This window comes from Fukomys damarensis, unplaced genomic scaffold (genome assembly GCF_012274545.1).
Source record: "Fukomys damarensis isolate Sample0158 unplaced genomic scaffold, DMR_v1.0_HiC HiC_scaffold_21, whole genome shotgun sequence".
Classification (NCBI taxonomy): Eukaryota; Metazoa; Chordata; class Mammalia; order Rodentia; family Bathyergidae; genus Fukomys; species Fukomys damarensis.
The window spans coordinates 38,202,794-38,217,517 of record NW_022900933.1 but is presented as its reverse complement, the minus strand read 5'-3'; the positions used below and the strand labels follow the sequence as shown (position 1 = coordinate 38,217,517).

The following is a 14,724-nucleotide window of genomic DNA, read 5'->3' as shown; positions in this document are numbered from 1 at the left end:
CAGTTCTATTTCTAGCTTCCCAAGGAACCTCCATACTGATTTCCATAGTGGTTGTGCTAATTTACATTTCTACCAACAGTGTAGGAGGGTTCCTTCCCCCATATCCTTGCCAGCATTTTTTTATATTCTTAATAATAGCCATTCTGACTGGGGTGACATAGAATTTTAATGTAGTTTTGATTTGCATTTCCCAGATGGCTAAGGATGAATATTTTTTCATATAATTATTGATCTTTTGAAAAGTGTTTGTGCAATTCATTTGCCCATTTATTGATTGAATTATGTGGGGTAATTTTTTTTAGTAAGTTTTGAGTTCTTTATATGTCCAGGATATCAATTCTCTGTTGGAAGAGTGGCTGGCAAAGATTTGCTCCCATTTTGTAAGCTGTCTCTTTATAAATTGTTTTCTTTGCTCTGCAGAAGCTTTTTGATTTGATTCAATTCCATTTGTTGCTTCTTGCTATAATTTACTGAGCTTTTGGATTCTGATTCAGGAAGTTGTTGCTTATGCTTATAATTTGAATGGACTCTCTGAGTTTTTCTCTAGTAACTTCAAAGTTTCAGGTCTTATGTTAAAGTCTTTCATCCATTTTGAGTTGATTTTTGCACAGAGTGAGAAACGTGGATCAAATGTGGATCAAAGTTTCAGTCTCCTAGATATGAACACTCAGTTTTCCCAGCACTTTTTTTTCAGTTGTGGGGATCTGGAGATTGACTCAGTGCCTTCACCCTGAGATATATTCCCAGCCTTATTTATTTGTTTGTTTGTCTGTTTGTTCATCTATAGATAGGATCTTGCTTGAACTTGTAATCTTCCTGCCTCAGTATCCCATAGTACTGGGATTACAGCTATGTGCCACCACACCCAGATTTCCAGCACAATTTTTAAAAAGGAGCCTGTTTATTCTTCAATATATACTTTTGGCACCTTTGTTGGGAATCAGATCACTGTCACTGCATGAGTATATTTCTGGGTCCTCTATTTTATTCCATTGGTCCAGATGTCACCAATACCTTACTTTTTTATGGCAATGGCTATATAATGTATTTTGAAGTCAAGCATTATGATAGCTCTAGCACTGCTATTTTTGTTCAGGATTGCTTTGGCCATTTGGAGGTCAGTTCTGTTTTCATAGGAATTTAAGCCTTGTTTTGCCTAGTTCCATGAAAAATGACAATGGTATTTTGATGGGGATTTTATCAAATCTGTAAATCTCTTTCAGTAATGTGGCCATTTTAACAAACAATACTAATGGTCTGATGATCATTAACATGGAGGTCTTTCTATCTTCTAGTGTCTTCTTCAGCCTTTTCCTTTAAGTGTTCTACATTGTAGAGGTTTTACACCTGTAGAGGTTAGATTTATTTCTGAATTGTTTGTTTATTTGGCTGTTATGACTAAGATTGTTTTCCTGAATTCCTTACAAAGGAAAGGATGACTAGGATTGTTTTCCTAATTTCTGTTAGAAATAGAAAAATTCTAATTAGTTAGTATTGATTAGGTTTCCCACTACTTTGCTGAGTTTCTCGGATCTAAGAGTTTCCTCGTGGAGTCTTCAGGGTCTTCCAAATATAGGATCATATCATCTACAAGTAAGGATAATTTGATTTCTTCTTCCTTATTTGTATCTCTTTTATTTCTCTTACCTAGTTGCTCTGGCTAAAACTTCCAGTACTATACAACATAAGAGTGATGAGTGGACATTTTTGTTCATTTCTGATTTTAGAGAAAAATGCTTTTAGTTTTCCCCCATTCAGCACAATATTGGCCATGAGATTAACTTTAGCTTCCACATATAACTGAAAACATGTTGTATGTACTTTCTGTGCCTGGCTAATTTCACCAGCACAATGTTCTACAGTTCCATCCATATTGTTGTAGATGAGAGAACTTCATTCTGGGTCATGTGTTTGTTGCACCTGGGACTGAATCCAGGCCCTTTATACTGAGCTACATACCTAGCCATTCATTTATATATTTATCTTCCTTTTGAGACAGAGTCTCACTAAGTTACTACATTACCCAGACAGGGCTTGAACTTTAATCCTCCTGCCTCAGCCTCACAGAGAGCTGGAATTACAAACATGTGCCACTGCACCTACCTGAGAATTTCATTCTTTATATAGCTGAATAGTATACACCTTTGTGTATTTACATTACTTCTCCTTTATCCATTCACGTGTTGATGCATATCTAGGCTGATTCCATACCTCAGCTATTGTGAATAGTGCTGCAATGAACATGTGTGTGCAGATGGTCTCCCAATATACTGACTCCATTTTACTCAGGGTACACACCCAGTATGTGATTACTGGGACACACAGTAGTTCTGCTTCTAGTTCTAGTTCTAGTTTTTTGGGGGAACTTCAATACTGTTTTCCACAATAGCCATAGCTTATAATCTCACCAAAAATGTAAAAGTTCCCTTTCTCTTTGTCCTTACCATCATTTTTTTGGTCTTTTTAATAATCAACATTCTCACTGGAATAAAGTGATATCTCACTATGGTTTTGATTCATATTTCCTTGATGATCGTGGACACTGAGTGTTTTGTCACATGTTTGTTGGTCACTTGTATGTCCATTTCTGAGAAATGTCTAATCAGGTCATTTGTTCATTTACAAATTAGATTGATTGATCGACTGACTGAATGAATGACTAAAGCTGACTTGTTTGAAGTCCTTTTATATTCTGGAAATTAACCCCTCCTCAAATAAGTGGTTTGGGGAGATTTTCTCACATTTGGTAGGTTGTCTCTTCACTCTGTCTACAGTTGCTTTTGTTATAATTGTTGCTTTTAAAGGAGCATAATAATCCCATTTGTCAATTTCTGCTTTTGTTATCTGTGCTTCTTGGGACCTGCTCAAAAAGTCTTTGCTCAGGTGAGAGTCCTACAGTATTTCCTCCTATATTTTCTTCTAGTAGTTTCATAGTTTGGGATTTTATTTTCAAGTCTTTATCAATTTTGGATAGATTTTACCCTATGACAAGAGACAGAACTGGTTTCTTTCTTCTGCTTAGATATCTAGTTTTCCAGCGTTATTTATTGATGAGTGTTCTTTCTCCCCAATGTATGTTCTTGCAGCCTCTGTTGAAATCAGTTGAGTATAAATATATCAATGTATTTCTGGGATCTCAATTGTGTTCTGTGATGCCCAGTACCAAGCTGTTTGATTACTATACATTTGTGGTTTGTTTTGAAGTCAAGTATCACAATACCTCAAGTTTTCTTCTTTTTTGTTAGGATTCCTTCCTTTGGTTATTCTGGGTCTTTTAAGGTTTCAAAAAATATCATGTGTTCTTTCTGTTTCTGTGGAGAATGGCACTGGTGTTTGCATCGGAATTGCAGTGAATTTGCTTATTGCTTTGGATAGCACAGACATTTTTAACAGTATTGATTCTTTTAGTCCATAAATGTGGGATGCATTCATTATTTTTTGTTGTCTTCAGTTCTTTTATCAATGTTTTAGAAATCCCATTGTAAAGATTACTTGCTTACTTTGTTAAATTTATTCCTAAGTTTTTTCTGTAGCTATTATAAATGGAATTACTTTTTAACTTCTATTTTTAGCAGTCCTCTTAACTCATCCCTTGGGTAAATAGGATTACAGGTGTGCACCACCATATTTGGCTTTTAAATTTTTTGACTGAGTTACTTCAAATGACCTTCTTCAAATTAACAGGTTCTTTCTTCTATCTGAACTACTCTGCCTTTGAGGCTATCGACTGTATTTTTTATTTCATTTATTGAATTATTTAGTTCCAAGATTTGTTTTGGTTCTTTTTATGATCTCTATTTCTTTGCTGAATTTCCCATTCATATCATGAATTGCCTTCTTGGTTTCATTGAATTGTCTGTATTCTCTTGTATCTCAACAAATTTCTTTAAAATCATTATTTTGAATTTTTGTTAGGAAATTGATACCTTTAATTTGGGATCACAGAAGAGAGTTACTATGCTCCTTTGTAAGTGCCATTTTACCTTGTTTTCTCTTGTTTCTTGTGTCTTTATGCTGATATTTATGCATCAATTTCCTCTACCAATTTTATAGTGAGGCTTTCCTAGCAACAGATTTTCTGCTCATAATATGTCTCAGTGTATTGGTTAGATGGGCTGTGTTGGCTTCAGTTCCAGTGTTTTAGTGTAGTGTCAGCATAGTTCCTTTACCTGTAATCAAAGTTAGAGATACTGCAGGTGTTTTTGTGGACCAGGCTATCGAGGTTGTGGGATTCTACCACAACCTGGAACTGGAACTGAGACCAGGGCATCTAAGGGCTTCAGGCTGCTGCAGAAGAAAATGTCTCCTATGTCTGTGGTGTGGGTAGGGTGGCCAGGTGCCCCTTGCTTACCCTTTTTTTGGGTTCACTGTTGATCTCAAGAGAAGGAGCAATAAATGTTGTTGGCATGATTCTCTTCTTCATAAGGCTACTGTATCTTTGTGCTCTGCAATGTCTCTGCCACATGCCCATTGCATTCTGGCTCTCTGTCCCAAACACTTTAGTGAAACAGCTGTGTTATTTTCTTGTTTGGGTCCTTTGTATGGAGGGAAGCATGCCAGGCACCTCCTGGCAGTCACCTTGTTCCACTTTTTGTTTTGCCAACTTATTCATTTCTATTTTTATCATCTCCTTTCTGTTTTTTTTTCTTGTGTTTTATTTGTGTCTCCCCTACACAGTGAGATCAAAATATACAGTGCTTGCCTAAATGTTTTAAAGATGTATTACAGTAAAAGACACATTGTCACTGATCTCCCTCAAAATACTTCCTCTTGTTTTTAACACACTTATCCCATCATTCTTACCACTTTCTGAAACACTTCTGGAAGTCCTCTTCTATGGGCATCTTTAGTTGTGCTAGTGTTCCTGCTTTACTTTCCTGAATCAGATCAAAAGATTTACCTTTCATGGTCCTTTTGACTTTAGGGAAAAGCCAGAAACCACACAGTGTCAGATCCAGTGAATAAAGTGAGTGTGGATTACATTGTGTCATGTTTACTGGATGAAAATTGCTGCACCAGAAGTAATGTATGACATGCACCCTTGTCATGATGGAGGATGAAACTGTCTGCCCATTTCTCAGGATGTTTTCTACACATAATTTCTTTTTTGTTTGTTTTGTTTTGTTTTATTTTTTGAGACAAGGTCTCACTATGTAGTTGAGACTGATCTGGAACTCACTATGTAGCCCAGGCTGGTCTCGAACTCACAGCGATCCTCGTGCCTCAGCCTCCCGAGTGATGGGATTACAGGCGTGCACCACCACGCCCAGCTACACATAATTTCTTATGTGATTTAATAACCCTTTAAATATCCAGAGTCCATCAGAGTGTTCCTGGACATAAACTACAAACTCAACTTGCACAATTCCATAAAGGCAAAAAGCTCACAATGGACATCAGCTTGGATCTTCATTGTTGTACTTTTCTAGCACCCAGGCAACTGGGTGATTTCCACTCAGAATGCTGAACCTTGATCTCAAGATCATAACCTTAGAACTGAGTTTCATCTCCCATGATGACATTTTTAAAAAGCTAGAATCTGAAGTGGGATGACCTAGCAACTCCAGTGAAACTGACAAAGACTGTTGCTTTTCTTTGACAGTCAAAACACACGGAACAAATTGCATACTCTCACCTCACATGCAAAGCTTGTTATTTAAATGCCTTGAACAGAACCCTAAAAGATGTTCAGATCCTCATAAACTTCCCCAGTAATCACCTGTTTGATTGAATTACTTTGCTTACTTTCTCAATATACTCTTGGATTTTTTATGTTTAAAGATGCCCCAGTCTCTCCATGCCTTCAATCTATTCACAGCATTATGAAATCACTCCGACCACTTATAATTATTTCATGATCACTACAGCATCAGCCCAAGCTAAACTAATTTTAACACTGTGTTAGTTACTTTTTTCTCCTTGCTGAGACAAAATACCCGACACCCAAAGTTAAAGAGGAAAGGGTTTATTTAACTCACAGTTTGTAGAGGTTTCAGTCCATAATCAGCTAGCTCCAAGGTAGGGTGGCATGACAGACAGGGCTTGCAGAGGAGAAATAGTTTTTGGCAGCCAGAAGGTAGCAAAAGCAGCAAGAGAGCTTAACAGTGCCTTTCTGCCCCTTTTATTTTATTCAGACTACTTAGGGTGGTTAGCACTCACACCCTTAATCCTTGTGCCCTTGGGCCTAGCTGTACCATGAATCAATCACACACTCTAGATTCAGCTGCCTCTGAAAAAGCATGAGACTTAGGGGGACATCTAAACACAAGGCATAACAACATTTCATGTTTTTCTTCAACAGTTTTTACAGTTTGAAACAAAATTTCATATTGATTCATTGTTAGCAACCCATGATGTATGACACACATTAAAACCATAGTTCACAACTGACTGACTGCATCAAATGAGCTAAAACCTGTCACACACTGTAAGTTTCAATGCACCACTGCTGGTGCATTTCCCTTGGGTGGCAGTTGGTAGCAGCATTCACTGTAATTTTTGGTTGAACTTCCTATCTTTTGACTTTGATATGTAATTCATTTGTTTCCTTTATGTCTCTTCACAATGAAGATATTTAGTGTTACAGATTTGTCAGTGATTGTTGCTTTGTCTGCACCCTATACATAGGCTCTCAAGCTCATCAGTTTCTAAGTGTTCTGCAATTGAAATACTTGTTTCTCCTTGTTGGTGGGAATGCCAAGTAGTACAGCAGCTATAGAGATCAGTATGGAGTTTCCTCAGAAAAGTAAAATAGAAATCCCACTTGACCTAGCTGTTCTCCTCCTAGGTATCTTCCCATAGAGTTGAAGTCATTATATTACAGTGATATATGTACACCCATGTATATAGCAGCACAATTCATAATAGCTAAATCTTGGAAATGGCCTATATGCCCATAAACGAATGAATGAATAAAGAAAAGATGATATTTATACACAGTGGATTACTACTCTGCCATAAAGAAAAATAAACTTAAGGCATTTATAGCTAAATGGATGAACCTTTAGAACATAATATTAAATGGAATAAATCAGAAACACATTTAAATATTACATGGTTTCTCTAATAAGAAACTCATAATATAAATAAAGAGCAAAATATGGGCTGGGGATTTAGCTCAGTAGTTCGGTGGCCTGCCTCACAAGCACAAGGACCTGAGTTCAATCCCCAGTACCACAAAAAAAAAAAAAAGAGCAAAATAAAAGATAGATAATAGGAAGTACAGAGATCTTTCTCAAGTGAGAAGGAGGGGAACAAGAGATGGAGAGGAGAGGGGCGGTATATGGGCTCAATAAAAGAATTACAGAAAAAAATGGAAATAGAGCTTTTGTAAGTGAGAAGGGGTCCAAAAGTTAGAGGAAGCAGAGAGGGATGGGAGGAGTATGGGATGAAAAGAAGAATTAAGATGTGTTAAGTACATGTACTAACTCTACATGATAAATGTGATCATAATGTACTTCAAAAATGTGCTTATAAAAATTTTAAAGGACAAACTCACTTCTTCTTTGACTCAACATGTATTTAAGAGAACGTTGCTTGGAATATTTTCCTTTGCCTTTGGTTTGGTTATTTCTGTTATTGCTCCTTTGTGGGAGGAGAATGATATCTGCATGTTGATATTTATTGACCCTTAATCAGTGGCCTACTATGCGGTCAGTGGTTGTAAATGTTCCATGATGATAGAAGAGAAGGTGTAGTCTGCTATAGGATATGGAGTGTGAGATATATAAGTACATAGGGCAGCCTTGGCAGGACTTGAGAAAGGGTTCTAGTTTCCTCTGTGCCGTGCATGTCTGGCTCCCACCTCCTAGACAGACCTTTTCCAGTGAGGTCATACAGGAGCCTTTGGCCCAGGGCTGCCTCACAGGATCAGGCTGGAGTCACTCCCACAGGGCTTCCCCAGGACCACCTTCACTGGCTTCTTGCCTGTCCTGCTTCCCTTCCTCTCCAGTTTCTTCTAGGACTATCTCCTTAATAGATCAGTTTCCCAGGAGTCTGCAATTCTGGGTCTCTTTCTAAACTTGACATAAGATATAATCAGACCTGAACTTCCAGACAGACTCCCATAGTGGGAGACTTTCCTATCAGACCGTTTCTGCATTGTTTTTCTGGGGGTCCCCACAAAAGGACCCAGAATGCAGTAAAGAGACCAGAGAACAATGAGAACCAAGGATGTGGGCCTCTGAAGATTAGGGTATAAGCTTCAGGGTGGGGAAATGTGATACTGGGCAACAGTTCAGGGATTTTTCCTTGATTGTGTAGTCTGCCTAGGGGCCGAGTATCTTCTGACTTCACAAGACTCAGCAGTAACTTCTACCTTTCTCTTCCTTCGGGTGCACATGTGAGCATTACTCTCATGCCTTGGTAGAGCACCAATTCTGCAGGATCTGGGGAGATGCTCAGTCCATCTTCTGAGGCCAGCAGACACTGGCAGCTGGCAGCAGTTATCTATTCTCTATGGTTCCTCCCCCTACAGGAGCCCAGTGAGCAGGCCACAGTGGAGAACTCTAGCTGTACCCCAGAAGACAGGATGCAGCCAGCCTTGGACTTCACATCTTTGTCTCTCAGAGCCAGACACCAAGACCCCCTGAGCCTCCATAGGAGGAAGCAGCAGATGCTTTCATTCTTATCCTTCCTGTCTTCTTGAGGGAAGATCTAGAGTACAATGCAAGCCAAAGTTCAAAGTTACAGGGACGCTACTGACTGAATATTTATTTCTGACCCACTCAGATTCTCACATTGAAGCCCTAGTCTTCCATATGACGGTATTTGGAGTGGGGTCTTTGCTCAGCAATTAGGTTTAGATGAAGTCGCTGAGGTCGGGCCCTTGGGATGATAGTACCTCCTCTAGAAGAAGAGACCAGAATGCACTCTTGCCCTCTCCACGTCCCCCTCTCTTCTCTTTCTCCTTTGTGAGAATCCAGCAAAACGGTAACAGTCTCACCAGGAACCAAACCAATTGGCACCTTCATCTTAGGCATCTCAGCCTCCAGAACAATGAGAAATGTATTTCTGTGGCTTAAGATATCCAGTCTTTTATTTTTTATAATAGCTGCTCAAGCCGAGACATCAAGGAGTGGGGAAATGCCTAAAAATATGGAAATGATCTTGGCAATGGGTTAAATGAAGCCTGTAAGGGCTTCGAGGTGCATATTAGAAAAAGCTGATATTGCCGTGAAAGGACTCATGAAGGTGAGTCTGGTGAAGGCTCAAAAGAAAAGAGGAGAGATGTACAGAAAACTTCCATCTTAGAAAACACATAAACAGTTGTGTCCAGAATGTTGGTAGAATTAGGGATATTAAAGGATATTCTGCACATGTCTCAGCCAGTTATCAGACAATGGAGAAAAGATAACCCTTGTTATACAGTGCAAATAACTTGGCTGAACTGTGTTTGTGTCCTAGTGTTTTGTGGGAGGGAGGATGTGACAAAATTGCTTTGAGCAGAGCACTAGATATTTGAGAAAATTCCTGAGCAAAGAGTTGAAGGAGTGGCTTGCTTCCTCCAGGCAGCTTATAGCAAAATATAAGAAGAGAGAAACAAATTGAAGAAGAAACTGATAAACAAAAAGGACCCAGAACTTAAATATTTAGAAAATTCTCAGCCCACCCATATTGCAAAAAATGACAAAGTACACTTGAAAGAAAATACTAAGGGTAGGGAGATCTATAAGGAGATTAGTGTAGGTGTGAACCATAGGCCCACAATCCCCCAAAAAAGGAATCACCGTTGGACCTAACTGAAGTGGACAGAGACTGCACAGAATGAAGACAAGCTGTTGGGCTTTCTAGATTTCACAAGGACTGGACAATAAAACTACTGGGCTTCAAACCTGTGTTATTCTTCCAGAAAAGGCCAGAATGTCCCTGAAAGAGCTTTAGAGGTCATCAAAGCCAACACTTCAATTTCAGTTGCAGGCCAGACCCTCAAACAAAGCTGTGGTGTTGCCTCACGAGCCATGCAGGTGGCCTTGCCGTCCTAGTGGGCTTGGGGGTCAGAACATCAAGCCAGACAATACTGTTCCCAAGCCAAGGACTAACGGAGTTTGCCATCATAGGTTATAGTGGTCCCGCCTTATCTTCAGGGGACAAGTTCCAAGATCCCGTGGATGACCAAACTTTATATACACTGTTTCTTCCTGTGCGTACACACCTGAGGTAAAGTTTAACTTACGAATCAGGCAGAGTAAGAGGTTAACAACAATGACAGGATAGAACAACAACAATACACTATAATCAAGTTATTTAAAACATGAATTATGCATTTCTGGAATATTCCATTTAATATTTTCTGAGAAGCAAACTCATGGATAAAGAGGTACTACAGTCCCTGGGACTCATCCCCCTCTTTCTAACGTACTTCTCCATTTTGGGATGGAAACATTACATCCTATATCCTATGCCAGTGTATTTTGGAGCCAGACAACTTATCTAGTTTCACAGAGCCCCAGCTAGGAAGGACTTTAGCTTCAGGATAGGCTGTACTTTGCGTCTCAACAGTGTGTGGCTTAGACCATGTATAGAGGTGGGTCGCTGGCGGCATGACCTGGAAGTCTGTACTCTTATCCCCAGCTCCTCTTTCCCTCTCCCCCTCACTGTCTTCTTGCTGGCTGCTAGGGGCCTAGCATCTTTCCTACACCAGGCCCTTCTAACACGCTATGTCTGCCTTGGAGCCAGTTGACCAAAGGCCAAAGCCCCAGTTGACCAAAGGCCAAAGCCCCTGAAACCATGAGCCATAATAAACATTTCTTCAAGTTGAAGGGTCAGGTATTTTGTCACAGCTGACTAACACAGTGGGCCTGGGGTCAATGCATGCACATGTAGGGACAGGAAAGCAAAAGAAAAATATCAACTCACACCTTGTGGCACTCAGCTTTTTTCCAAGGTGCCAGCCCCGCTGTCTTGGGAGAGTACCGTCCTCAGTTAAAGTTCCCTTTGCCTATTATTATACCTTGTTTGCTACCTAATTCAGCTCTGGCTAAAATCACTACTTCTGGCTCAGGCTTTCTTTCCATAGACCTCTTCTTGAAAAGGATCCAAGAATATCACAGCATAATACTGATACAGTGAAGGCTGGTGACCCAGTCTAGAAATCCAGGGACAGATTCAACGTAGCAAGGCTGTGACTGCAGCTGGAGCAAAGGTCTATGATCTGGGACCCAGGGGCTGCCTGGGAGCCACAGCAGTTGAGCTGGGTGGCTTCAACAGATATGGGAGCTGTTCTGGAGGTACAGAGCTGAGTCTGACTGGAAATCAGCCTGGGAGGGAGGTTAAGGCAGAAACACAGGCACCTGGCACCTAGAGGAAGGTGTGAGCAGAAGGTTTCTAAGGAAGACACCTCCAAGGGGACTTTGGGGAAGAGACAAGAGCAGAATTGGGAGGCATCATGCCCTCCACAGTGCCACCCTCAGGATACAGAAGAAGCAGCCACAAGCTTGGCACAAAAGAAAACTTGAAGCTCCTGAATTTATGGCCTCGGGGAAGGAGTGAGTCCACTCACCCCTGATGTGGGGGCCAGGGAAGGAGGTGACCTGCAGACACAGCTCAAGGAGCACTGGATTACACCCTCACCAAAACCCAAGTACCACAGCCAGGACCTGCATCACCAGCCGGGTTCATCCCAACCACAGCTAACACAACTCGAGAAGAATCAACCACGTGTGCACCCAACAATGGACCCCAAAAGATTGAAAATCTTCCCTGCCCCTAACTGTTGCTTCTGCTGTAGTCTCTGGGTTCTTGCATTCAAGAAGGCCTCTGGCCAAAAGCAAAACAAGCAGCCCTGCTATCTATCGAACATTCCCCATGTGGGCACACGGCTGGCATCAGAGCCTCAGCCCCGAGGCCGCCCAGCCAACTCACCATCAATACACGGCCACAGTGGCTCAGTGAAGCCCCCAGCAGTGCACAATCGATCCATACCCCTTCTCCCCAGCTCTGGAAGGCAGATGATCATTTATTCAGTTGACTGAATATTATCTTTCCTGTTTGATCTTTCTTGACCAGAGCGAAGGCAAAGTTTAAAATCCATGTAAATCATCCAAACAGAAACCCATGCCACTTGGACATGGGTGCCAGGTCATCAGGGACAGAGGCAGGGAGGTCAGGGGACAGGGCTGGGCATGTCTGGCTTCAAAGGACCTGGCTGTTAATGACCTCCAGGGTCAGTAGCGTCCCCTCCAGGAAGTAATGAGAACATCTGCACAGAATTTGCTCAGAGCTGCATTCAAAGCCACAACCAGTGCAGAGATAGAAGTCACGCAAGGTTGTGCTGTGGCTGTCTCTCAGGTCGTGGGGGAGGCCTGAAGGCCAGGACACTGGGGCTGTGGGGCAGCTGTAAACAACTGAACAATATCAGACAGGGGCTAGAAGTCCGTCCCTGGGGTGGTCGCCCAGGAAGTCTCTGGCTGTGACCTCCTCCTTCTAGCAGGAGGAAAAGGAAACTGAGGCCTGTTGGCCAGGACAATCCCTTTAAGAAGCTATCTGGGGATGTCCTCTCACACACAGGACCACACACAACCTGGACAGCCCAGCCTGGGAGAGAAGCAGAAGTGGAGGACCCACTTGGAGCGCCAGGCTCTTCTTCCTTAGGATCTGGCTTCAGCTTGGTGCCTTGAAAACAAAACAAAAAAAAATTGGTCCACTCATGTTTGCCTGCCACACCCAGCCATAAAGGTTGGCTGCCGCCAGTATACCCTGACTAATCGACCAGGGTTTCAGGAGGGCGGGGTCACACCTCTAATGGGGGCTGCCGATGTGGCCACCCTCATGAGGGCCCAGCACCAGTCAGGCATGAGGGGTACAGAGAAACCCTGCTGACTGTGGGTTACAATGCACTGCGTCACGCTGTGGGGTGACCTGGGGGAAATTACTTGATCTTTCTGGGCCTTGTTTCCATCTCTGTAAAATGGGGCCGTCGTCGTCTCCATCCCATAAGGCTGAAGTAAAGATTAAATGAGGAAATTAACGCCATTTCGCCTGAGCATAGTAATGTCTCAGTAAAGGCCAGTTAATTATTATTATCAATATTTATTATTATTGTTATTATTATTACGGGAAGAATTAGCCTCCAAGGACCCTCCCCATCTGTACACTGAATTGTTTTGCAGTGTCTTCAGGGCTCTGCCAGATACAGGATGGGGGTGGCTGGGGTCCTGGAGGGGGAGAGTAGTGACAAGCTGTGATTATCGTAGCTCTGTCGCACACTCTCAGGCTCAGCAGAAGAGAACACGCTCTCCAGATCACCTAGCAATTAAGCGCAGGAGGCTGGCAAAGAGCCAGCTGCTCTGTCAACGGAGTGGGGAGAGCTAACCCTTCCCTGGAGCCTGGGGAGAGAGGGGCTTTGGAAGACGCCTAGCTCTTCCCACCCACCACGCTTTTAAAGATCAGATAGTAGTGGGCTTCCCAGGCCATGCCAGGGGGGCACCTTCCCCCAGCCAGGTCCCGGAGTGGACCGATCAGAATGCTCCCTGCTTTCCCGAAAGCCGGCCACCCCGGCTCCTGGCTGTGTTCTCAGGTGTTTGCAAGGGCTGCTCCCCAGCCCAGAAGGCCGTTCCCTCTGCCCCTGTCTGAAAACTCTGATTTCTACTTTGGGCTCCTGCTTCACTGTCACTGCCTGAGTCCTCTTACACAGGCCTTCTCCAGCCCCTGCCCAGATGATGGCTTCCCTGTGGCCCTGCCTGCCCCACTGCCCAGGACCCTGGGGCCCTTCCAGGCCTGATGTGAGGCTCCCAAGTCCCGATGGTTTCAGGGATTGTGGAAGCCCACGGTCCTGTCGGGGAAGGAGGCATGAACTGCAGGGCAGGGGCAGGTGGGACCTGCCAGAGCCGCCGCCTGCTTCCCCTAGCCGACTTCCAGCTGCCAACCTCCTGCCAGCCAAAGGGCAACGTTTTACTAACAAGGGTCCTCTTCATGTGCTCAGGCCAGGATTCATGTCTGAGTTAATTAATTTCCAGGTTCCACATGAACGCAAGAGCTGAAAATTAGCTCTTACACAGAGACAGTCCTAGCTGTTCCTCTAAATTGCAGGGGATTGGAGGCCAGAGGCAGTGACAGCTCCTGGCCCATGTGGCAGTGGAATTAGAGGGGTATTGCTTCTTCTCCACCCCTTGGGGCCCAGGCAGATGGGAGGGTTCATTGTGAGGCCCCTGGGTCCTCCAGCACCCAGTCAGGTGCTCTGGACCCCAGATGGGTCTGTGGAGAAGCCCCACCTCGGGTGCCTGCCCACTCTGGCAGCAGCTCCTCCCTGAACCTTCTGCAGGTCCCTTGGGGCCGGGCCAGCTCCCTCTCGAGTCCAATCCACCAGCAGCACCCAAAATAGTCTTGTTTACTAAGTCTTCTGTCTCCAGGATGCAGGGGGAACTGCTGCAAACCTTGGGCAGAACTAAAAGCCCTGACTTCCGGGCCAGTAGGGTCAACACAAGTCCTGGACCCCAACCCCTGGGTGTCGCTGTACCCCCAGCCCCGGCTGTGGGGCTCTGACAAGATCATCACGGTGGCCATGACCATAGTGTTCATTTATTCCTTCTTGGTGGCACTGAATGAATAGAACATCTCTGTGGGGCCTTCCCACGGGCACGCAGATCCGGAAGAAGCTGGAGACTCCAGAGCTTTTCAAAGTGCCCTGGCTTTGAGTCTCTCAGGACTGGGAGAAAAATCCCAATGTCCCTCTCTGGCTCCATGCTTCAAATGCTCCCTCTGTAAAACAAGGCAAACACCTCCCCA

At 43.3% G+C, this 14,724-nt stretch overlaps 1 protein-coding gene across 1 annotated transcript in view; it reads right to left on the bottom strand.

Annotated features, from left to right (window-relative positions):
• The window catches only part of LOC104851858 (beclin-1-like), a 109,928-nt gene extending 95,426 nt beyond the window's left edge, over positions 1-14,502 (bottom strand). The window contains 2 exon segments of the mRNA XM_033766740.1: positions 12,831-12,938; positions 14,211-14,502. Of these exon segments, the coding sequence (XP_033622631.1) occupies positions 12,831-12,938; positions 14,211-14,502 (400 nt within the window).
• Between the last annotated feature and the right edge of the window lie 222 nt (positions 14,503-14,724).